Consider the following 25,341-nt stretch of genomic DNA (forward strand, 5'->3'; position numbering starts at 1 on the left):
GACCGCTGGAAAAACCATAGCCTTGACTAGACGGACCTTTGTTGGCAAAGCAATGTCTCTGCTTTTAAATATGCTATCCAGGTTGGTCATAACTTTAAGCATCTTTTAATTTCATGGCTGCAATCACCATCTGCAGTGATTTTGGAGCCCAAAAAAATAAAGTCTGACACTGTTTCCACTGTCTCCCCATCTATTTCCCATGAAGTGATGGGACCAGATGCCATGATCTTAGTTTTCTGAATGTTGCATTTTAAGCCAACTTTTTCACTCTCCTCCTTCACTTTCATCAAGAGGCTTTTTAGTTCCTCTTCACTTTCTGCCATAAGGGTGGTGTCATCTGCATTACTGATATTTCTCCCAGCAATCTTGATTCCAGCTTGTGCTACATCCAGCCCAGCATTTCTCATGATGTACTCTGCATATAAGTTAAATAAGTAGGGTGACAATATACAGCCTTGATGTACTCCTTTTCCTATTTGGAACCAGCCTGTTGTTCCGTGTCCAGTTCTAACTGTTGCTTCCTGACCTGCATACAGATTTCTCAGGAGGTAGATCAGGTGGTCTGGTATTCCCATCTCTTTCAGAATTTTCCAGAGTTTATTGTGATCCACATAATGAAAGGCTTTGCCATAGTCAGTAAAGCAGAAGTAGATGTTTTTCTGGAACTCTCTTGCTTTTTCAATGATCCAGCAGATGTTAGTGATTTGATCTCTGGTTCCTCTGCCTTTTCTAAAACCAGCTTGAACATCTGGAAGTTCACGGTTCACATATTGCTGAAGCCTGGCTTGGAGAATTTTGAGCATTACTTTACTAGTTACCTTACCTCGATTAATTTAGCTAACTTTCCTGGCTGAGAGACAGGCACAGACTAGGTGCTCAGTCAATACCAGATCCTTACTACTGACCCATTTTGGAGATGGATAAAACTGACCCCACAGACAAACCACTTGCTATCTTAAACACTTGTTATGTTGAAATACAACAGCTCACACTTTTTTTACAGTTTGAAGTTGCTGAAAATGAATGATCCACAAATGTATTTTTTTTTTTTTTTGGTTATCTATGTTGAAGATTCACTTTATATTTAACCTAAAATAACTGTGTTAGTAGAATGTGATCCTGAAGATGCCATTGTTTCTTTGTGAGACAGTCACATTTCAGCAGATTGCATGAGATCTTTACCTACTTTAAGTCTTAAATCAAGACTTGAATAGAAACTGAATTTTGAATAGAAGATAAAATTTCTCAGAACTATTAATGTGATGTATACTTAAAATAATGACCATCAAAGATGTCTACATCCTAATCCCTGGAACTCATGAAAATGTTAGGTTACATGTCAATGGAAAGTTAGGGCTGCAGGTGGAATTAGGTTGTTATAGGTCTCCCCCAAAAGAAGTTACCAGAACCTGGGAGATAGGCATGGAACAGAGTCCTCAGAAGGAAACCACCCTGCCAGCACTTTAATTTTTTTACTTCCAGCCACCAGAACTGTAAGAGAATATATTCTTGTTGTTTTAAGCATTTCTTTGGGATTGGAATGAAAACTGAACTTTTTCAGTCCTGTGGCCACAGCTGTTTTCCACATTTGCTGGCATATTGAGTGCAGCACTTTCACAGCATCATCTTTCAGGATTTGAAATAGCTCAGCTGAAATTCCATCACCTCCACTAGCTTTGTTCGTAATGATGCTTCCTAAGGCCCACTTGACTTTGCACTCCAGGATGTCTGGCTCTAAGTGAGTGATCTTAGAGTTATGGTTATCTCAGTCATGGTTATCTCAGTCATGAAGATCTTTTTTGTACAGTTCTGTGTATTCTTGCCACCTCTTCTTAATGTCTTCTGCCTCTGTTAGGTCCATACCATTTCTGTCCTTTATTGTGCCCATCTTTGCATGAAATGTTCCCTTGGTATCTCTAATTTTCTTGAAGAGATCTCTAGTCTTGCCCTTTCTATTGTTTTCCTCTATTTCTTTGCACTGATCACTGAGGAAGGCTTTCTTATCTCTCCTTGCTGTTCTTTGGAACTCTACATTCAAATGGGTCTATCTTTCCTTTTCTCCTTTGCCTTTCACTTCTCTTCTTTTCTCAGCTATTTGTAAGGCCTCTTCACACAACCATTTTACCTCTTTGCATTTCTTTTTCTTGGGAATGGTCTTGATCACTGCTTCCTGTACAATGTCCTAAACCTCAGTCCATAGTTCTTGAGGCACTCTATCAAATCTAATCCCTTGAATTTATTTTTGTCACTTCCACTATATAATCATAAGGGATTTGATTTAGGTCATACCTGAATGATCTAGTGGTTTTCCCTAATTTCTTCAATTTAAGTCTGAATTTTGCAATAAGGAGTTCACGATCTGAGCCACAGTCAGCTCCCCGTCCTGTTTTGCTGACTGGATAGAGCTTCTCCACCTTTGGCTGCAAAGAATATAATCAATCTGATTTTGATATTGACCATCTGGTGATGTCCATGTGTAGTCATCTCTTCTGTTGTTGGGAGAGGGTGTTTGCTATGACCAGTGCGTTCTCTTGGCAAAACTCTATTAGCCTTTGCCCTGCTTCATTTTGTACTCCAAGGCCAAACTTGCCTGTTACTCCAGGTATCTCTTGACTTCCTAGTTTTACATTCCAGTCTCCTATAATAAAGGACATCTTTTTTTGGCATTAGCTCTAGAAGGTCTTGTAGGTTCATTTAATCATTCAACTTCAGCTTCTTTGGCATTAGTGGTTGGGGCATAGACTTGGATTACTGTGATATTGAATGGTTTGCCTTGGAAATGAACAGAGATCATTCTGTCATTTTTGAAATTGTACCCAAGTTCTGCTTTTTGGACTCTTGTTGACTATGAGGGTTACTTCATTTTTTTCTAAGGGAGTCTTGCCCACAGTAGATATAATGGTCAATGGTCATCTGAATTAAATTTGCCCATTCCAGTCCATTTTTGTTCACTGATCCCTAAAATGTTGATGTTCACTCTTGCCATCTCCTGTTTGGTCACTTCTAATTTACCTTTATTGATGGACCTAACATTCCAGGTTCCTATGCAGTACTGCTCTTTACAGCATCAGACTTTACTTCCATCACCAGTCACATCCATAACTGGACATTGTTTTCACTTTGGCTCCATCTCTTCATTCTTTCTGGAGTTATTTCCCCACTCTTCTCCAGTAGCATATCGGGCACCTACCAACCTGGGGTGTTCATCTTTCAGTGTCCTTTCCATTCTGTTCATGGGATTCTCAAGGCAAGAATACTGAAGTGGTTTGCCATTCCCTTCTCCAGGGGATCACGTTTTCATCAGAACTCTCCACTATGACCCATCTGTCTTGGGTGGCCCTACATGGTGTGGCTCATAGTTTCCTTGAGTTAGACAAGGCTGTGGTCCATGTGGTCATTTTGGTTAGTTTTCTGTGCTTGTGATTTTCATTCTGTCTGCAGTGATAACAGGACTAGAAAAGGTCAGTTTTTATTTCAATCCTAAAGAAAGACAATACCAAAGAATGTTCAAACTACCACACAATTGCAGTCATCTCACACACTAGCAAAGAAATGCTCAAAATTCTCCAAGCGAGGCTTCAACAGTATGTGAACCAAGAACTTCTAGATGTTCAAGCTGGATTTAGAAAAGGCAGAGGAACCAGAGATCAAATTGCCAACATCCATTGGATCATAGAAAAAGCAAGAGAGTTCCAGAAAAACATCTACCCTCTGCTCTATTGACTATGCCAAAGTCTTTGGCTGTGTGGATCACAGCAAACTGTGGAAGAGTTGGAAATGCCAAACCTAAAGAGATGGGAATGCCAGACCACCATACCTGCCTCCTGCGAAATCTGTATGCAGGTCAAGAAGCAACAGTTAGAACTGGACATGGAACAACAGACTGGTTCCAAATTGGGAAAGGAGTACACCAAGGGTATATATTGTCACCCTGTTCATTTAATTTATATGCAGAATATATCATGAGAAATGCCAGGCTAGATGAAGCACAAGCTGGAATCAAGATTGCCAGGAGAAATATCAATAACCTCAGATATGGAGATGGCACCACTCTTTTTGTGTGTGTGTGTGTGTGTGTGTGTAATAAAGTTTTATTAAAGTATAAAGGAGATAGAGAAAGCTTCTGACATAGGCATCAGAAGGGGGCAAAAGAGTACCCCTTTGCTAGTGTTAGCAATGGAGTTATATACTCTCCAATGAATCCAAAGAATGTCTGGAGGTTGCAAAGACCTCACCAGACCCACTCCCATAATTTACATTTTAAGATAACAGAGTTGGCCAGAAGGTTTAATCCAAAGATTGTCCTCAGGCGGGATACATCCTTGTAAAGACCAGACCTACTCCCATAATTTATGTTTTAAGATAACAGAATTAGCCAGAGGGTTTAATCCAGAGACTGTCCTCAGGCAGAATACATTATTGTTATATAATCCTAAGGAATGTAGAGGAAAAAAAGTAAAAAAGTTTGTCCTTTCTTCCTCCTTGAATCTCCCAGACCTCTCTCTCCTTGGGGACCCCTAGAATTCTTATCAACCTGCCTAGGAAATGACTCTCTCATTCCCCCCTTTTCTTTTAGGAGAATTATGTTGCCTAGGGAAAGGGGGCGAGATGACACCACTCTTATTGCAGAAAGCAAAGAGGAACTAAAGAGCCTCTTGATGAAAGTGAAAGAGGAGAGTGAAAAAGTTGGCTTAAAACTCAACATTCAGAAAACAAAGATCATGGCATCTGGTCCCATCACTTCATGGCAAATAGATGAGGAAAAAATGCAAACAGTGAGAGACTTTATTTTGGGGGGCTCCAAAATCACCACAGATGGTGACTGCAGCCATGCTTGCTCCTTGGAAGAAAAGCTGTGACAAACCTAGACAGCGTATTAAAAAACAGAGACAAAAAAAAAAAAAAAAAACAGAGACATTACTTTCACGACAAAGGTCCATCTAGTCAAAGCTATGGTTTTTCCAGTAGTCATGTATGGAGGTGAGAGTTGGACCATAAAGAAGGCTGAGTGCTGAATAATTGATGCTTTTGAACTGTGGTGTTGGAGAAGACTCTTGAGAGTCCCTTGAACTGCAAGGAGATCCAACCAGTCCATCCTAAAGGAAATCAGTTCTGAATATTCATTGGAAGAACTGATGCTGAAGCTGAAGTTCCCATACTTTGGCCACCTGATGAGAAGAACTGACTCATTGGAAAAGACCCTGATGCTGGGAAAGATAGAAGGCAGGAGGAGAAGGGGATGACAGAGGAAGAGATGGTCAGATGGCATCACCAACTCGATGGTTGTGAGTTTGAGCAAACTCCCGGAGTTTGTGATGGATAGGGAAGCCTGGCGTGCTGTGGTCCATGAGGTCGCAAAGAGTCAGACACCACTGAGCGACTGAACTGAACTGTTTTAAGCCACCCAGCTTGTGGTACTTCCTTGTAGCAGCTCTAGCAAATTAATACAGGTTTCTAGTTAGCTGGTTTTGCCTGAATTATCTGAGTGGGTCCAGTGTAACCGTAAGGGTCCTGAAACAGAAGAGGGAAGCAGAAGAGACAGTTGGAGTGATACAGTGCGAGAAGAGTTCTACCTGATTTGCTGGCTTTGAAGACAGAAGAAGGTGTCACCAGCCAGGGAATCAGGGCAGTGTGTAGAAGCTGGGAAAGGCAAAGAGACAGAGTCTTCCTGGAGTCTCCAGAAGGAACCAGCCCTGCAGCACCTTGATTTTAGCCCCTTGAGATCCACGTCAGTTTTTCTACCTCCAGAAGTGCAAGATAATCAGTCTGTATTTTTTTATGCCCTCAAGTTTATAGCAGTTGTGACAGCAGTAAAAAAAAAAAAAAAAAAAAAAAATACCAGGTGTCAGGTAGTGACAGAGCTGTCCAAAATCTAGTAGTCCCCCCTCGTCCATGGGCCATACACCCCAAGCGCCCCATTGGTAGATGCCCGAAACCCAGAATAGTACTGATCCCTGCAGATATTTACATACTATATATTTCCTGTACTAAGCGGCAGGGAGCCTACACAGTGTGGATAAGCTGGGCAAAGGAATGGTTCTCATCCCGGGCGGAACTGATTGGGATGTGGGAGATTTCATCCCACTGCTCAGAACAGCACGCAGTTTAAACTTATGAATTGTTTATTTCTGGAATTTTCCAGTTAATGTCTTCAGATTGCAGTTGACTGCTAGTAAACTGGGGGAAGTGAAACCACAGAAAAAGGCAGAAAACTACCTGATTAGAATGATCCAACTGGGAAAAGTGAAACCACAGATAAAGGTGGACAACTGCCTGATTAGAATGATTGAACTTTGGCACATGTACAAAGGAGATGCATCTGTGTTGGTTGGATAGGAGAGGCTGACCTGACCCTGTGGGAATGGGGCAGGGGACTGACTTATGGAAGTAGTAATGGTGGCTTCATCAAGAATTACAGTTTTATTGCCTTTAAGAAGAACTACTAACTCAAACTCGGCTAACGAATGTCGCTGTTAAGATTTTTGGAGGATGTGAGTGAAAAAGCTCAGGTTTGCATTGTAATTGTAGCGCTCATTGTTGTGTGGAACTGTCAGCCCTTCTCAAGCTAACAGCCTTGGGATCGATGGGGCTTGACTCTGATGTCCAGTGTGTGATGTCGTCCAGTGTCCCACATGGGCCTCATGCGGCCGAGGCCCTTCAACGGAAGTGGTTTCTTTCTGTCACCAAAAGCAAAGTCTTAGGAAGACCACTTTTCATCCCCATTCCTCACTGAGGTGTTTGTTAAGTTCAAGAGCAAGAAGGTCCAGCTGAAAAATAGTTCCAGTAACCTATAGCAGGTGTGCCCATGACACAGAGCCCTCCGGTCCGTGGCTAGACATGTGTTTCAGGCAGGGATGGATCTGAGGATTCTTCTGGAAAGAGGACAAGGGGTATGTGAGCTCTTTTCCATCCTGTCATCCTTTTGAAAAGTACCAGCTTCTGGTGGCTCAGATGGTAAAGAATCTGATCAAACACTGACCTGGGTTCCATCCCTGGGTTAGGAAGATCCCCTGGAGGAGGGCATGGCAACCCACTCCAGTATTCTTGCCTGGAGAATCCCCATGGACAGAGGAGCCTGGCGGGAGTCCGTGGGATCTCAAAGAGTCGGACACGACTGAGCGACTAAGCACAGCACACAACAGATACCGGAGGTAAAGGAGAGAAGCACCTGGGAGGCTGGCAGTCCCTCCCAGCTCTGCGGGAATCCGATCCCCACAGACCTAACTTTCTAGCCAGTGGTGGGCCAGGAGGAGCCCCCAGGGCAGGACTGCTGAGCCCTGCCAGCAGTTCCCTGTCTCCCCAGGTGTCCCAGATGTGACCTTTGTGTGAACAGAGTTGGTACCCACATTCCCTAGAGCACATGCTCTGCGTGCCCAGAAGTGGAGAAGCTGGCACCCTATGGCAGTGGCATGCATGCCGAGTGAGTATATACTCGGCATATTCAATAGCCCCGTGAGTAGGACAGCAGTGTTTGCATACCCCATGAGTACCCCACAGTGTGGATGTGTTGTGCTTCCCTGGGCCACAGCAAATACAAAAGGCAGGAGCAGGATTCTAAGCCATTTCACAGGTCAGCACAACACCCTGACCTCAACCTGAAACCTAACATTTATATTTGCAAAGTTTATATTTGCAAAAGGTCAGGACAAAGGAGATTTGGCTGAGAGTCAGTTCTTGAGAGAAAAACCTAGTAGGTGCTAGCAGAGGTCAGTGTGGTTGCTTTAAGAAAGAAAGGAAATGGTGCAGAGTTGGGGAGCGTTCTTGAAAACAAGTCCCCATTTAAGGAGAAGACCAGCACATTCTCTTGCCACATCAAGTCACATCAGGACCGTTCTATCTGTGACATATCAATCCATCTTAAAAACAGCAGTGACTGACTTGAGACTTACAACGGATTGAGAATCTGTACATTATTTTGATCAAGAGAAGAGAAAACTTAAAAGGGGAACCAAAGACCTATCTTCATATATTTGAGAGGGAATTCTTGTACTCTAAAGACCAGGACTAGGAGAAATGGGTAGAAGTTGGTTCGCATCTTTCAGAAGTATTCAAGCAGTTGTCAGGCACTGAAATGGGAGCAAGGCTGCATGCCATCTGTGAATTCTTCATTTCCCACCAAGGAGACACAGAATAATGACAATACTGGTTACGTTATAAGGCAGTGTGCCAGGCACTGCCATAAGTAGTTTGCAGGCGGTATGCTGCTTGTCCTCACCCCCAAGATTGGCACTGCGTTTCCATCTTCATAGCATGAGCGAGGGGTCTGATGAGAGGAGCGTCACAGCAGTTAGTCCCTGGGCTGCGAAGGACCAAGTGATGAGCTCTGCCAAGGGGTCTGGAATGAGCTCTAGATGAGGTGGCCTGAGCTTGCCCTAAGGGATGAGGAGGAACCATGTCGGGATGGAACTGGGTAGCCCTGTCTTCTCAAAATTTAGTCCAACACCCTCCAGTGCCCCAGCTGGTCCAGGCCACCCTTGTTTCCCACCTAGACCATTGCAGTGGCCTCCTCCCTGCCCTCCCTGCAGCCTCCACCCACTGTTGGCTCACTGCCACACGGAGCCAGGGTGGCCTTGGAGAGGCGTGCCCTCCTCTCTCTAAACTCCCCCCCAGACTGCATCTTATTCAAGCAGGAGGCAGCAGCCCGCCAGGCCCTGCGTGACCTCCCCGTGTGGCCTCTCAGGTCCCGCCCTCTCCTGCTCACCCCCTCCCCGGCCACAGTTGCTCCCGGCTGCCCTCGGCCCTTGTGTGCTGGAGGCGAGCACATGATGCCTCCAGGGCCTTTGCACATGCTGTGCGCTCTGCCTACATCTTCTCCCAGAAAGCACAGGGCTCCTGCCTCACTTCCTCCCGGGCACTGCCCATGGCAGGCCATCCCCCACCCTGGACAAAACAGTGCTAATGCTCGCCTCGCCCCGTCCTCCCCGTGCTGCTTTGCTTTCCTCTGAAGCACTTATTACAGCGTGGCATATTCTGTCTGTCTGTAATATAGAACATGTTATATGGTGGGCTACAGTCCATGGGGTCGCAAAGAGTCCGACATGACTGAGCAGCTAACACTTTCACCTTCAGTCAGTTTTCATACGCTCTGTTACATTATGTTGTATTCTGTTGTAAATTGCTCATCAGTTTACCGTCTGTCCCCAAGATTCAGAGGCAGGCTTTGTTTTGTCCTCTGCCTCATCACCAGCACCTAAGTGTCTCCAAGGGGGATGGCCTCATCAGGTGGGATCTGGGTCTGACTGTTGTGCGATCTGAGTGGTTTTCAGCACTCACCATCCAGACAGCGCTGTTGTGTCAAGTAGCGAGCTCCTGGAATTGCCACTATTGGGGCTCGCAAGAGTGGCACTAGTGGTGAAGAACCCGCCTGCAGTGGAGGAGATGGGGGGTTCGGTCCCTGGGTAGCAAAGATCCCCTGGAAGAGGGCATGGCAACCCACTCCAGTATTCTTGCCTGGAGAATCCCATGGACAGAGGAGCCCCGCAGACTACAGTCCACAGGGTCACAAAGAGTCGGACGTGACGGAAGCGATTCAGTGCACACGCATGCCAGGGACCACAGCACAGAGAGTCTCTGGAAGGACATTCAAAGCCCTGTTTGTGTCCTGAGAAATCATGGTTCCTATACTGCCTCGCTCCTTTCCAGCACCATAAGGCCAGCAGAGACCTGACAGAATTGGGATCATTGAAACATTACGCAGGTAGAGTCATAGTTGAGCACTTTCAGCTGGTGGCCTCAGCAGCTTAGTCACTCTCGAGAGACTTTGTCCATCCCAAGTTGCCTCCTCAAGAGGGACAGTCCCCACTCAGGAGGGCCCGCCACCCTTTGAAAAGCAGGGAGGCCTGGTGTGTTTGGGCCAGGGCTAGGGCGTCCTCCGTTGAGGGCTGTGCCGGTCACCTTTTGCTGCAGTGACGAACAACCCCAGAATCTCAGTGGCATACAACAGCATCGTGCTATGACGGAGCCCAGCAGTGGGGCCGTCCCTGTATTGGACCTGCCATTCTCACGCAGAGAGCAGGAAGAGCGAGAGACAAGCCATAGAGTCACCCAAAGCTTCTGCTGGAATGTGGCCCACTTCGTGTCCATTCATACCTGAACAAAGATGGCCCAAGACAGCAGGATGGAGACGTAGGTTCAATAACAGTCTGACATGGGGAGTGGGGTGCAGAAAGGTTTCTGTGCTGAGAAGACCACTGAACCACTCTACTCAGACAGCTCTGATAGTCTGGAATTGTCTCCAAACCCGACTGCAAAGCTGCGTCTGCCTCCTTCCCTCCCACAGCAGGCCCACGATCGTCTGGAAGGCCCTTTGTCCGCTCACTGTCTTGTCTTTCTCTGGGCAGGTGGGTGGCAGGCCCGTGGAGCCCCTGCTCGGCAACCTGCGAGAAGGGCATCCAGCACCGGGAAGTGACCTGTGTGTACCAGCTGCAGAATGGCACACACGTTGCCACCCGGCCCCTCTACTGCCCGGTGCCCCGGCCGTCGCCCGTGCAGAGCTGCGAGGGCCAGGACTGCCTGTCCATCTGGGAGGCGTCGGAGTGGTCACAGGTGGGTGCCTGGGCTGCCCTGGGGCCTTGTCTGCAGGGACCCCAAATGGCCCCTTTCCCTCCGTGCTGTTTGTGACACATCCCCAGAAATATCCTCACCAGACCCTGCCAGCTCAAAGCCCTGTTCTGGGTCACATACTCTCAAATTCCATCTGATGTTTCAACATGGCCAAAAAACCATGGATAGTGTATTTTTGTTGATATACATCACAGTACTGTTTGGTTTGTTTGCTGTGAGAATTCTCTTGTAAATATAGATGGAGGGATGGATAGTTGGATGGATAGGAGATGGGTAGGTGGTTAGACAAATATATACATTTTCAGCTCTTTTGCGCACTCTGGAACTGTAGGGTAGTCAGGCTGGGAAAGTGGTTTCAGAGGCTCCCCTTCAGCTCCACGGCAGTCTTGGTGGAGCTACCTTTGCAAGAGGCAGGCGGATGCTGGGAGAGACAGCTTTTAGTGTGTGAGTAGGAGTCACAAATCTCATGCCATGTCACATTTTGGAAAGAGGTCAATTAACCTTAAGTTTTAACTTTGAAGACTGATCCTGGAAATATTTTATCTTTGGTAATATAATCCTTCAAGGCTTTGCAGTAAACTTGCATTAATGATTTTGATTGTTTGGCTATAAAACAAACAAACAAAAAAATAGCTGAATAAAGGGCAGGCTTCCCTGAGGTCTTCCATCAGACGTGTTCTAGGAAAGTCAGAAAGGCTAAATCCAAGACACTCTTCAGTGTGGAAAGTATTTTTAAAGTTCCTTTCTATTGCCAGACAGTTGGAATTATTTTGAATAAGAAAGTATTCAGCCCATTTTTAATGAAGGAAAAGTCTGCCCTTGGGTGACTGAGTTTACTTTTTAGGCAGATCATGACACGTACCTGTTTAAAGAGGAGAGGTTTTTGCCTACCCTTTAAGATATTTTAGGGAAAGGGAAGTTTAACTTTTTTAACTTTTTTCTCTTTACATGTACCTAGGTTGAGAAGTTTAACATTCAGTGCCCTTTTAGGGAGGGTAGTTGGAAAGCTAGGGGCAGGTGTATAGTCTCTCTCCCTTGCCATGAGCCTTAGGGCCTTGATCACCTGGTTCTTGATCCAAATAAGATTTATGTTTCAATCAGACCAAAACCATAAATTTTCCACCTATAGGACTCTTACGGGGAAAAGAAAAAATGCCTTTTACCAAAATAAACAAGCCTGACATAACCAAGTGTCATTATAGTATTGAAGAGCACTGCTTTGGAAAGTGTGAGACGGCTGGAGCAAGATTTTAAAAATGTCTCCATCTCTGTTTCTGTATCTGTGCGTTGCCTGACGCTAATCCTGAAATAGTATCCACACCAATCAGTCTAATTCTGCCTCAGCCAAGGCTCAAAATGCTTCTTTCTAAACATTTAATGCAGAATCAAATCTTTCCTTCCTGAGATGCTCACAAAATTGGTATCCCTACCACTTTACCACATCCGGAAGTCCCTCTAACACTTCTTCCAGAAACAAGTGGGTTTAAATTTCTAGTGGGTGAGTTTTTATTGCTGGGCTTGCTTGTATTCAGCCGGCAGTGTTGACCACTGGCACCAGGAGTCCCCAGCTTCTTCCCCGCTTCTTCAGAATAAGGAACAAATAATAAAAGGAAGAAAAACGTAACAACTATCTCCTGTCCTTGACTTCTGGTTCACACCCCTGGATCAGAAACCAAGAGAGAAACTGAACATCACCCTCCCAGGTCCCTTGCAAGGTGACCCCAGCCTACAGCACCTAAAGGCTTTCCCACCAACAGGCTGCTGGTCAAAGGGGGCCAGGCCAGGATTTGGTCAAGAAGTGGGCTGGGTATTGAGTGTTTGAAATTCAAGGGATGAGGCAAGGAACGCAGAGTAGAGAGAGAAAAAGCAGGAACTCAGGCAGAAGTGGTGAGTAGGGGTGCAGAAGGAGCTGGTGGTGTGGGTGCTGGTACCAGGGAGGAGCCCGTGAGGCGGATGGTGAGCGTGGAGTTGCTGAAATGGTCAGAAAGCACTGCCAAACAGAAGCAGAAGGCGAGCCCTTTAACACGATAACCCAGGGTCCCCAGCCCCATGTCTCCTGCCCCAGGAGGCCTGTGCGCAAAGCCCACCAGGGACTGGCCCCTTGCATCCGAAGTCCCTTTAAAACCCACACGCAAGAGCAAATGCAGGTGCTCTTCCAACCCCCACCCTCCAATGATACCATAGTGACCTGTGAAACGTGTATTTCTTCTCAAACAAACCAGTTTAAATTTGTCTCAAAAAAGTAAATGAATAAAACAAGAAAAGGACCTTCAGATGGAGAGCTAGATTGAATTCATAGGAAAAACTAGATAACATTTTGAGATAAATGTTAATAACAAATATAAAGAACATTTGTCCTTTATGTGCGTTTTTCCAGTGGACATGGTGGAACTTGTGAAAAGTCAAGTTTGTTGTAGCTCAAAAAAAATCGCGATGTAGCCTCCCATATTTTTGGAGAACCAAAGTTAGAGTTGCTGGGGCCCACTCCTGCTTCTGCGGCTGCTGGGTAGCCCCACCCAGCTGTTGGGAGGGAGTCCCCCTCAGGATGTCCCGGGTCTCTTCGTGTCTGTGCATTGGACGGAACCCGGCCTTCAGCCCACCATTTCTGCCGGCTGCATTTTTGTCTCCATGGTGGGGACTGGGCTTCCCCACACGACAAGCCAGAGGGCGGGCTCCCCAGGTTCCCCGGCCAGGTCACCTCTGCTTACTGATCAAGTCAGTTATGTCTCCCAGGGTCAAGGGTCCTCTCTTCCTTGTGCTTTGTGATTTTTTTTTCCCCAAACTCGTTTATTTTTAATTGAAGGAAAAATGCTTCACAATATTTCGTTGGCCTCTGGGGTCTGTCCACATGAGTCGGCCACAGGTATACATATGTCCCTCCCTCTTTAATCTACCCCCCACCACCTCACACCCTTTCTCACCCCTCCAGGTAGTTACGGAGCCAGAGTTTAAGTTCCTCATGCTTTGTTTTGAGACGAGTAAGAACTCACTCACTTGTCAGCCAGGCACCAGCCGATCTCCAGCCCAGAGGGTAGGGCTGGGAACCTCCCCAGCGGGCTCCAGACACCCCCACCCCCCAAGGTCTGCCTCATCTGCGCCTTGTCACCTCTCCAGCTCTGTCTCCATTTCCATGGATCTTGCTACCTAGGGGTGTGGGAAACTCTGAGGATTCACACATTACTCCTCTGTTTGGGTGCCCTGCCCACACCATCTCTTCCTGTGTTTCCCAGGAAGTAAAATAGCAGAGGGAACATTACCCTGTTACCATTCTTGGCGTTCACATGAAACCCAGGGGCTTGCCAGGCACCTTCTCTGAGAGTCACCGGGGGCTTTGCTGTCCATCTCCTCTACCACCAACCCTCCAACCCCGCTGAACTGGTGCCTTTACTCCAGAATGGCTCAGGCCAATCACAGGACCTGCAGGCCAGCTGGGAGGAGCCGGGTGGGACCATGTGCATAAGACTCAGAAAGACCAGGAGCTTTTCGAGGACAGAAAACAGCGTCCACATCCTTGCATCCTCAGTGCGGGGGCTGGTACCTGGTGGGCACTTAACAGGTGTGGATGGACCTGACTGGATTCAGTCTCCGAGTGGTGTCTTGCAGTGTTCTGCCACTTGTGGTAAAGGGACCCAGAAACGGACGGTGACGTGCACCAACTCCCAAGGGAAATGCGATGCGTCCACCAGGCCGAGAGCCGAGGAGCCCTGTGAGGACTACTCTGGCTGCTACGAGTGGAAAACTGGGAGCTGGTCCAAGGTGAGTACGGTGCCTGCACTTTCATCCCACCCAGGAAGCAGAGGTGACTCAAGGGGCTCAGTCCTCTCACCATGGGCCCCAGTTCAACCAGATGGTCCCAGTCTCACCAGGTGAATTCACTTTCTCTCCCAACTCCGCACCTGCTGGTGACTCCATACGGTGTCCATTCAGAAGGGCCCCAAGAACCCCCAAAGCAGGAAAGAGTGCCAAGGGGACCCATGCATCCTGCAGTGGGCTTGGTCACCAGCCATTGAGAGAGCCTCCTCAATGGTTGAGAGTCTGTCCCCAGGCAGACACAGAGGCCCTATGGGCAGACAGAGCACCATTGTCCCCAGGGTCCTTGGGTGAGGGCCAGATGATGCTTGAGGGGAAAGTACAGGGCCCTGGGGTGAGGAAAGGAGGCCATCTCCCAGGGCCTCAGTTAGGGGAGTTCAACAGTGTTCAAGTGAATGAAAGTTCCCTGCTAGTTATTCCTGTATTCATTCATCTGATATCCTTGCCCCATACCCAAGGTGGATACCATTGTCACCCCAAGAACCATCCATGAGTGTTCTAGAGTCTTCTTCCAAATGCTGTAATATTTCTTCTGTCTGATTTTCTGATGAAAGTTTACAGTGAGAACCTGGAGCGTGTTTGTTCCCTTTTGGTCTCAGTAACTGGAAGCTCTCCATTTGCTTCCATTGATATCTATGCTCAAAGGCCATACGCTGGTGGGAACAGTTTAGAGTTGATTGCTAACAGTTAAAAAAATGGGAAATTTCACCTGGAAATCTGGGTTTGGGCCTTTCTACGAAAACCTGGCAGCCTGGCCTCCATCTGCCCATGGCCTTCATGACCTGGTGCCCAGCAGGGGCTGTTGTGTCTCCCTAGGCTCCTCCAGCCACTTTGGGCTTTAATTTACCTGTCTGGCCAGGCAGAATAGCGTTGTCTGGACTCCATATGTCCAGGTATGAATTAGAATAAAGCTGCTGTTATTTGAAGGGTCCTTGTGGTCACATCCTGAATGCAGGCTGTATCGCTAAAGGGCGACTCCTGTGGTCACGGGTGTCCCCGGGCAGGAGGAGAGGTGAGGAGGGATCAGCTGGGCCTTGGGGGTCTGGGGCCCCAGCCTTGGTTCCTCTGTACAGTGACCCGTCTGCCAGCAGCCCTCTCCCATGCTGATCCCTGCATAACAGAAGAAGGGGCAGAGGTGCAGAGAGGTTAAGCAACTTGGCCCCAGCTCTCTGACGGAGTCCAGGCTCCTGAGCCCCAGTTCAGAGCTCCATCCACCGGGTGGACGCACGGTGGGGTCCCGAGTCTCTGTGGTAGGTGCTCTGTGGATGGGCCTTGCCAGAGCTTCTGATCGCTCTGGATTTGAGGACCAGGTGGACATTTTGTTTTCCTGAGCACCATAAGCTCCCTGGTCCTGGGAGCAGCAGAATGTCCAAGGATGGATGTAAAGAATGCCGAGGAGCTCAGTGCAACACTTGGCCCCTCCTTGGCCAAGGACATGGGCACACATTCTGGCAAACTGCTCCCCCACAGAGCCCACTGCGCATGGCTTCCAGGGAAGTAGAGTCTTCAGCTGGCCTTCACCTCCCTAGCCAGGCCGTGAAGCATAACACCTCCTGGCCTTCTGGACACTAAGGTATTAGAGGGCTGCAGTGCCTACTTTCTGCCACAGCCAGCTCGATCAGCTGTCTCCGGCGGTGAGAACAAGAGAGACCAAGAGGATGTGCAGGGCCTCTGTCCAGGGCTGGCATCCAGTGGCTTCTGATTGGTATGCATCCAGCCTCTGGGGCAAGCCCTGGACTGGTGCCAACCGCTCCCTCCCCACAGGCCTGGCCAGAGCCAGGGCCCAGGGCAGCCTCGTTCTTCCCAGCTGAGAACTATAGGGACGCCGAGTTGGAAGGTAGCGTGTGTGTGTATGTGTGTGCACGTGTGTGCACACACTGGAAACAAGGGTTGGTGGGGATGGCGACTGCATAGAACTGAACCAGGAGACCCCCACCCCGACTGTCTACTCACCCCTGCCCCCTTCTGCAGCTGCCACCACGAGTGTGCCGGCACACGCCCCCCACCCCATCCCTGCACAGGAGAAGAGATCCGCCTATTGCTTCCCTGTGTCTGCTCTGGAGACGCGGGAAGGATACGAGTCCCATGGGGTCCTCATTCTCACTCACCAGGTGACCACACTGATGGAAGCAGATTCCAGGGGATGATGGCCCCCTAACATTGTCACTTGTTCAGCCTGGATTTGCTTTCTGATTGATACGTTATTTTTTTTTTTTTATTAGTTGGAGGCTAATTACTTCACATGATACGTTATTTTTGAAGTAAAGTTGCTCAGACATGTCCGACTCTGCAACCCCATGGACTATAGTCTACCAGGTTCCTCAACCCATGGGATATTTCCAGGCAAGAGTACTGGAGTGGGTTGCCATTTCCTTGTCCAGGGGATCGTCCCAACCCAGGGATTGAACCCAGGTCTCCTGCATTGCACGCAGATGCTTTACCATCTGAGCCGTCACACAACTGGAATCTGATGCACTTTCAATCCAGTCATTGCGGGTGACCCTCCTCTAGCTGGCGTCCAGACCTCCCACATGCCAGACTTTGAAGGCAGCAAGCAAGTTGCCCAGCAGGAAAGTAAAAAGAAGTCCAAGCGTTGTTAGACCCCGGTGCAGTGTATCTGGATGCTCTGACATCTTCCGTCCAAGCGCCTCACATCACTTGACCCAGAGGTGCTGCTGAGAAAGATGAGCCTGTCTCCAGGGAGGTGATGGACAGGCCAGCCCAAGGACAAGCTGCAGGTGCCGTCCTGCACTTCCTGAATTGAGCGGGACCAAGCTTCCCTTCCTCCAGCTGATAGAGTGGGCCTGAGATCCGCACCCAGAGCCTGGCTGAGGCAAGGCAGGCCTGGAGGGCATTCGGGGCCCCTTCCCCTCCCCCATCTTCAGCAAACGGCTGAACCCTAACTGGAGACCTATCCAGAAACCTGCTTCACTTTCCCAGCCCTGCCGAGGGCATGGCTACCGCTGTGCTCTGTTTGCCTGCCCTCCTGGGATACAAGCTGTTTCCATATCTGTGGGAATCATTGTTTTCTCCCACTAAATGCTAGGCCTACGTATTCAGCCTGGTGGTAGAATGAGGGAGGGGTGGGGGCTACGGAAGAGAGTGCCACTGAAACTGGAAGAGGAGGAAATCACATTTCTTTCTAGAGCAGCATGACTTTTGATCAAAAGTTGAGATGTTACAGTTTCAAACCAGAGGCATTAATCACCACCGAAATGATGGGATTAATCACCACTGAAAGAATTAGAAACAAATTATTCTGGAGGGATTATAATAGATGGTGTTTTAATGAAGAGCACTGACTCTTTTAAGAGTATGTTCCCTTTTACCGAAAAGGTCAAAGTGGCCATTGACTTCTTGGTGCTGGCGGAGGTGTCCTGGAAGGGGGCTGGCCTGACTTGAGGCCTTGGGGTAGCCCCAGGTGTGCCGCTCCCGCCTGAGCCCCAGCACGTCCCAGCGGCCGTAGGAGACCAAATGAAGCCGTAAAAACGCACGTGCCTGCAGCCGCAGAGCCCCGGGAAGAAGTCAGGGAAAGCCTCTCATTCAAACTGGGCCGTGTCGGTGCCTTCCCAGAACAGCAGTAAGATAACCTCCTGCGGTTGTGGGCAGAGGGATGGGAGCTCGAGTTCCATGGCCTTAGGAACAGACAGACCTTGTGTCATGAGGGGGCTTGTTCCAGAAAGCTTCTCACCACTTCTGAAGCCTGCACTTCCTGTGCTGGGGCTGACGGCTCCCCCAACCCTGCAAGCCTGGCCTGCGGGGCCAGTGGGGCACCCACTTGCTGGAGGCCTGCAGCCAAGTTCACTGTGATTCAGCCAGCATTTCCTGAGCCCCTGCTGTGCTGGGCACCGAGGGGACAAGATGGACAGTGCCCAGGAGATACAGGAGACAGAGAGCCAGCTACAGATGCTAGGCCACACCGAGTCCCCTGGCAGGTATGAACACAGCCCCTGCCGGGGAGCAGCCCTGAGTGGAGTGCTGGTGGAGAGTGGTGCTACTTCTGCTGGGATCACTGACCATTGTCCTGACACTCACCAGGTCTCTAGAATTTACAAACTGTTTGCACTCACATTCTCTCATTTGACCGTATCCTCATTTGACAGGTGAAGAAACTGAGGCTCAGAGTGGTGATGTGAGATTTTTTTCGTGAGGTCACATAACTAGAAAATGGCAGGGCTAAGAATCCGGTCCTTGCCTTCTGGCTCTTAGTCCGCCTTTCCTTTAAATGCATAATAATATTAGAGGCTTGGGTTTTATTTTGAAATGGGAAGGAGATGAACTATTACATGCCTCAGGTCTAAGCAGCATAATCATAAGCTTGTTGTAAAGTCAAGTATTTATCCACTCTCTCTCCAACTCACCAATCAAAACCTGCTCTCACCAGGGTTTTGTATTAGTCATTTACACTGTAGTATAAATCTGTTGTCTCTATAGGAGATCATGCATGTTGTCTCCCCTTATTTGTAAAATAAACAGTTGAGTCCTAACTAAAAGAAACTTGAACATACAAGACCGGGCATGAGAGGCATTGGAGACACCAGGGCCCTTTTCTGGGATGTGTGAAACAGTATAACACAGACAGCCAGCACTCTGCAAGCAGGTGAAAGTGAAAGAGCTAGTTGCTCAGTCGTGTGTGACTCTTTGCGACCCCATGGACTATAGCTCACCAGGCTCCTCTGTCCACGGGCTTGTCCAGGCAGGAATACTGGAGCGGGTTGCCATGTCCTCCTCCAGGGGCTCTTCTCAACCCAGGGATCGAACTCGAGTCCCTTAACATTTCCTGCATTGGCAGGTGGGTTCTTTACCAGTAGCACCATCTGGGAAGCCCACAAAAGGTAGTTGCTCAGTCAAGTCAGACTTTTGGCAACCCCAGGACTGTAGCCCATAAGGCTCCTCTGTCCATGGAATTCTCCAAGCAAGAATACTGGAGGGGTTAGCCATTCCCTTCTCCAAGGGATCTTCCTTCCTGACCCAGGGATCGAACCCAGGTTGCCTGCATTGTAGGCGGATTCTTTACCATCTGAGCCACCAGGGAAGCCCCACAGATAGGGATCAGGAGATCCTCTATCTCATATTGCTCTCGGGAGTGTAGGCAGCAGTGAAAGGAGAGTCACCAGATTTCAGTGCTTTTCTGAGTAGGGCAGGAGGGAGTGGGGTAGATATCCCTTTGGTCTGGAGCATTTTTTCAGGGGGAGCAGAGCTGGCCACTGGGTCATGAAGTTAAAAGAAAAGTCCAGGGCCCACACCTGCTCAGATGAGAGAGAAGAACTTGTTGTAGGGCAGCAGGGTCCCTGGAAATTGCCAGGTGAGGTGCCTGCATGGGAGTGAACTGAATGCAGTTGACCCTTGTACAATGCTGGTTTGAACTGCAGGGGCCACTTACGCCCAGATATTTTCCAGTAGTAAATATTTCAGTGTCCGTGCTCCAGGTGGCATCCTTGGATGCAGAGGAACTGAGGACTTGGAGGACTAACTGCACATCATGCTTGGAATAACACCCAGTTGTTCAAGGGTCAGCTATAGTCTGAAGGCCTGTGCCTTTGCCCCCTCTGTCCCCCTGCTGTCCTTCGTTCACCTTTGTGCTTCCTCAGCTCAGCCTCCTTTGTGTGGAATCAGAGGTCAGAGAGTGGGGGTGCCTGCCTCACATGCCAGCCTAGGTTTTAACCATAGACCTGGCCACTGAATCAGAGAAGCTGCCATCTCTAAAGAACACTTCAGTTTTAACACACGCTGTCAGCGACCTCAGAGCAGGGCACCTCTTCAGGACAACACAGGGGCACATCCCTGCCCTCCTGATGTCATAACCTTGAACCAGCATCATCCTTTGTCAGATGGCGTTGGGGGTACCCACCTCCTAGGGCATTCACATAAGGCACCTAGGACACTGCCTGGCTTCGGCATTTTTGTCATCATCATCTTCACCATCATTATCCAGGACACCCACGTCTCTCATCTCTGGTCCGAATCATGTTTCTTGTACAGGGCTGTAAACTATTTATGTCTTAGGAGATGAGCTCTTTGAATGTGGTTTGAACCCCATGAAACAGTGTGTGCTCTGACCTAGGGCTCTGTGTGATGACAGCGTGGCTTGGGGCAGGAGACAGTTGTGCAGCATTCGCTGGCCACCTGGGCCACCCTCTGTAGGAGGGGTGGACGGCCTTTCTGAGGAGCTGGGAGAGCTCTGTCACCACACTGGGGGCAGCTCCTGCGCAGGGGGAGACAGTGAGCCAGCCCCTGCGGCCCTGGCTTACTGTGCTCACGGTGCCCGTCTGGAGCAAGAAGCAAGAGCTCTTGCGACAACCCATCCTTGCAAGTCATGGGGGTCACCTCGGCCTTCTGGATCCCATAGCATCCCAAACAGAACCTGTAGGTCAGCAGGATGCAAATGCAGAGAGGCAGGGGGAACCCAAAACTAGGGCTGAGGTTAGGTTTCAAGGATTTGAGGATTTCAAAAACAGTTTGAAAGAAAGTATGAGTTGAAAGAGGAACTGGTGTGTGTGTGTGTGTGTGTGTGTAAGCATTTCTAGTTTCAAGGCAGGAGCAAAGATGATGGGGATTTTCATCATTGTTTAAACGTGCTGTTTCAGGTTTCAACAGCTTCTGAGGTTTTTATTGTTCATGCCAAGGCTGAGGGGAAATCTGTCAAATCTTTTGACATTTTACCATCCCAGGGCCTTTTAGACACAAGCAGAAAATGGAGTTCCTGTAAGGGGATTCCTTCCCCGGCCCCCTCACTGTCCTGCCCCTCAGATGATGGCTCGGTAAGAGCATGGTATGGGCATACCGTGATGTGGGGGTTCATCCTTGCACTATTGCACACTCACCCCATCTCCTGCTCACCCCAGAGCCTGTGTCAGGCGCCCCTGCCCATCCCCCACTCTGTAGGAGCCAGAGCTTGTGTGTGTAATAAACATGCGCGTCGCAGTTTCCTCTTCCCTGGATTCTTAAAACTTCCTTTAGCTGATTCTCACAACATCGCTTTGGGATCTGGTGTCATGTATGGTCTTGATTTCACAACTGGGAGGAGTGGAGAGGAGCTCACCCTGGTGGAAGTGTCGTGGAGCCGGACCCCTGGTGGTGAGAGGCCTGGTCCCGCCCTGTGGGGAGGAGGTTCCGGGAGGCGTGCAGGCCTCCGGCAGCAGCTGGGTGGCAGCCTGGGGCTGCATCACAGGAGGATGTGGGTCTCTGCATCTCGCACTCCGCCTCCCTGCAGGCAGTGCTGTGGCCTGCAGACCCCATTCCTGCAGTCGGGACACGCTGATTCTACACCTGCTGTGTTCTGAGCGCCTCCCCGTCCCTAGTGGCCATTAGCATGACGATTAAGGAGGAGTCATGAGAACGGGTATGAGCCTCACACCCGCCACCAGCAGGCGGGCGGGCAGAGTGGGCCCTGCCACTCTTCTATTGCCAACCCCACCAGCATCGTTGTCATCACCACCCACAGGATGGGTGGCAGGTCCCCAGGCCTTGTGCGTGGTGGACCGCTGCAGGCACTGCAGGGGCCTGGGGGTCTGCACTCCCTCAGGGCATCTGGAAGGAGCTTTCCCTGTGGTTTATTACTGCGCCTCTTCTGTCTTGGTTTCCTGAGGCTTGGGGAGCCACATTAAATGTTAATGTCAAGAGTGGCTTGAAAAAACTACCCAACAGTGACAGTGCTTCACACAAAACCAGATCTGGTTTTTTATAGACCTGTTTGCCTAGTTTTTAAAAGCCTAAATAATGGCTTCACAGTGATGCTTGGGGCTAATTCAATGCTATCAGGAGACACTGCCGTCTCCTTGCTGTTTACTTAAAACAGGGGCTGAGCAGAGGCGGACAGAGGTGAGAGTCATCGTCTGTGCCTGTTACCCTTAATGCCACGAGCTTAGGTTACAGGGGGCTGCAGCCCTGCAGCCTCTCTGGAATCACATGTGTCTTCGGGGCCAAGTCACCCTCTAACTGTGCTCCTGCAAGCCGTGTGGCCGCGCTGCCTGATCATTGCCGAGAGCCAGGCAAAGGTGGATGTCTGCACCTGCTAAGCGGACCAGTGACTCAGGGCACTTTCCTGGGCTCCAGGGACCCCTGGCCAGCTCTCTCTGCTCTTGGCCCTGTGCTTGCTATTCTTAACAATAGTAGCAGCACTTGTCCATCCCAAACTCCCTGCCAGGCACCTGTTCTAAGCTGTCTTTAACCCTGGAAATCATCCTATAAGGAAGGTTTTATTATCCTCAAGCTACAAATAAGGAAGCCAGGGCTCATATAGGTGAAGTAAGTTGCCTGAGGTCACACCGCTAGTAAGGGGGGAGGCAGCATGCTGAAAGGCCTGTCCTGCCCGCACTGACCATCCCTGCCGAAACGCCGGCAAAGGAGTGGGTAGGTCTGCGTGGATTTTAGGCCAGGGGCATTTGAGGCACTCCCTTGGCCCAAATGAAAATGCAGCAGGCCTGGAAGGTGGCAGCTGCACCAAAGGGTCCTTGGTGGAATTCTCCACTTTTGTGTTTAATTACGTAGGTGATTCCATCTTGCTTGGAAAGACAGAAAAAAAAAACCAGCCCCACAAATCAAGTGATGGCATGGTAAACTTTTGCAGTGGTTTGTCTTCCAAACTTTGATATAGGTACATACACCCCCATAGGAACTGAACAAAAATTGGGTGGTTTGTGTACAGGCTACTCTGTAGCCTGTTTGTCCCCTCACATGACACTTGAAGCAGCCTCTGCGGGCCTGGCTCAGCCCCCGTTCCCAGGAGGCCACGCGAACACCCGATGTTCTCAAAGGTTCTTCCGAGTGAGCACATGCCGTTCACAGCCCAGAGCTGTGTGAACAGCAGCCCTCAGGACTGCAGCTAAAATCTTGCATAACCCAAGGTGAAAGTCACTCAGTTGTGTCCGATTCTTTGCTACCCCATGGACTATACAGTCCATGGAATTCTCCAGGACAGAATACTGGAGTTGGTGGCCTTTCCCTTCTGCAGGGGATCTTCCCAACCCAGGGATCGAACCCAGGTCTCCTGCAATGCAGGCGGATACTTTACCAGCTGAGCCACAAGGGAAGCCCAAGAATACTGAAGTGGGTAGGCTATCCCTTCTCCAATGGATCTTTCTGACCCAGGAATTGAACTGGGGTCTCCTGCATCACAGGCAGATTCTTTACCAACTGAGCTATCAGGGAAGCCCAAATCCTACAGTCAAATCCCTATGAGGGGCAGTGTCTGCAGGGTCTCAGCAGACCCCCACAGCAGCTGAGCATCAGCCCCAGCCTCTCACCTGGCCCGGCCCTGCCTCTTGGATGTGCTGGGAAGCCATGAGGACAGATGCTTGAGTCTCTGCAGAACTTTGGAGACACCCTCTGTGATCTCGTAGGACAGTTCTTTTTACAGATTGGGAAAAAAATCGGTGACTGAGCTAGGAAAAATAATGAAGAAATGGTGGGTCTGGGCAATGACCTGTTTTTCTGCTTCCTGGCCCCACATAGAAGCTCCATCCAGTACAACCTCTAATGCATACAGGAAGATGAAATTCAGTCCATGGGTTGGGGCAGCTGGGGTCCTGTCTCTCCTTTCCCACTCACTACCTGTAACCTTGGGCAAGACTCTGACAGCTGTCTAGCTCAGCGGATGGTTGTAAAATGTTCCACATTGTTGTGGAATCCTGCAGGTGAGCCCACAGACAGAACAAGCTGCACACACAGGCTGGGGGCGTCCTGAGTGCTTTGCCCTAGCCCAGCCCCAGAGCATGTTAATAAACAAGACTGAGAACTCTCAGAGGGGAGATCAGTCTTCCAGGTCACCCCAGGCCCTTGAATTTTACACCAGTCATTGGTCCTTTCACACTAGAGGCCTTGTGAGTTCTGGTGTGATTTTAGTAGGTCCATAGGATTGAGCCCTTGCCCTGATTGCACATAAATAATAATGATACCTGCAAGAGACATTGGGCAGGAAGTGCCTGGCTGGCAGGGTCTGCATACCTCGCAGTCAGAAGGCCATGGAAGTAAGACCAGAGTCCCAGGTCCTTCTCTTTTAGCCTGTGTAGAGTTTCCTGGGGACCCAGAAACCCCACCACGGCCTGCCCACCTCTTTCTCCAGGGCCACTAGGCTCCCCGCTCTTCCTCCTGCTGAGTCTCCCATGGCAGGTGGCACCAGTGAGCCAAGTCAAGACGCCACGAGGCCCAGAAGTCCGTCCAGTAGCACACATGGCTCCATCTTCCCCAAGTACCCAGTAGTCACAGAAATGAGGCTCCACACACACTTTAAAGCCCAGGGAGCAGGGCTTTAAAAAAACTTATGAGCAATTTAAATGTCAAAGTCTTTACTGGTGTAGGTGAACTCAAATGCTTACTTAAAATATATAACTTAGTCATGTAATTATATGTTCACATTTAAAGTTTATATGTTATGTTTCAATTTAGAAATACTGCTATTTTCTGTCTTTATCGTATGATAAAGTTGAACCTGATAAAATTGCTATTTCCTGCAGGTTTGAAAACAGGTGAATATAAGCTTTTGTAAAGTGCATCCTAGTATTTGCAGCATCTGTCTTCTTTATCACTCACTCTACCCTCTGATCCCTTGTTCAGTCTGCCAGTGTGCAGGGCACTGCCATCCCCATCCACTGAGATGCCACCTTTTTTGGATGTACTCTTTTCATTGGATGTTCCCTCACAAGGTTGGCATGGCCTTGCTCTGCACTGGGTACCCTTGCTCTGTGTTGGCATGGCTTAGAGCAGGCAAGGCTTTGCTCTCATTCATAGCACTTTGCACTGTGCCGGGACCCAGAACCAGGCTTCCCTGGTGGCTCAGATAATCTTCCCTGGTGGCTCAGAATCTGCCTGCAATGCAGGAGACGTAGGTTCAATCCCTGGGTCGGGAAGATCCCTTGGAGTAGGAAATGGCAGCCCACTCCAGGATTCGTGCCTGGAGAATCCCATGCACAGAGGAGCCTGATGGTCTACATACAGTCCATGGTGTCTCAAAGAATCAGACAGGACTGA

At 49.2% G+C, this 25,341-nt stretch overlaps 1 protein-coding gene across 1 annotated transcript in view; it reads left to right on the forward strand.

The window, feature by feature from the left end:
- ADAMTS17 (ADAM metallopeptidase with thrombospondin type 1 motif 17) overlaps positions 1-25,341 on the forward strand; it is a 392,337-nt gene that overhangs the window by 361,762 nt on the left and 5,234 nt on the right. The window contains exons 20-21 of the mRNA XM_061159720.1: positions 10,341-10,545; positions 14,167-14,319. Of these exons, the coding sequence (XP_061015703.1) occupies positions 10,341-10,545; positions 14,167-14,319 (358 nt within the window). The remainder of the gene's footprint in view (positions 1-10,340; positions 10,546-14,166; positions 14,320-25,341) is intronic.

This window comes from Dama dama, chromosome 13, assembly GCF_033118175.1.
Source record: "Dama dama isolate Ldn47 chromosome 13, ASM3311817v1, whole genome shotgun sequence".
NCBI classification, from domain to species: domain Eukaryota; kingdom Metazoa; phylum Chordata; class Mammalia; order Artiodactyla; family Cervidae; genus Dama; species Dama dama.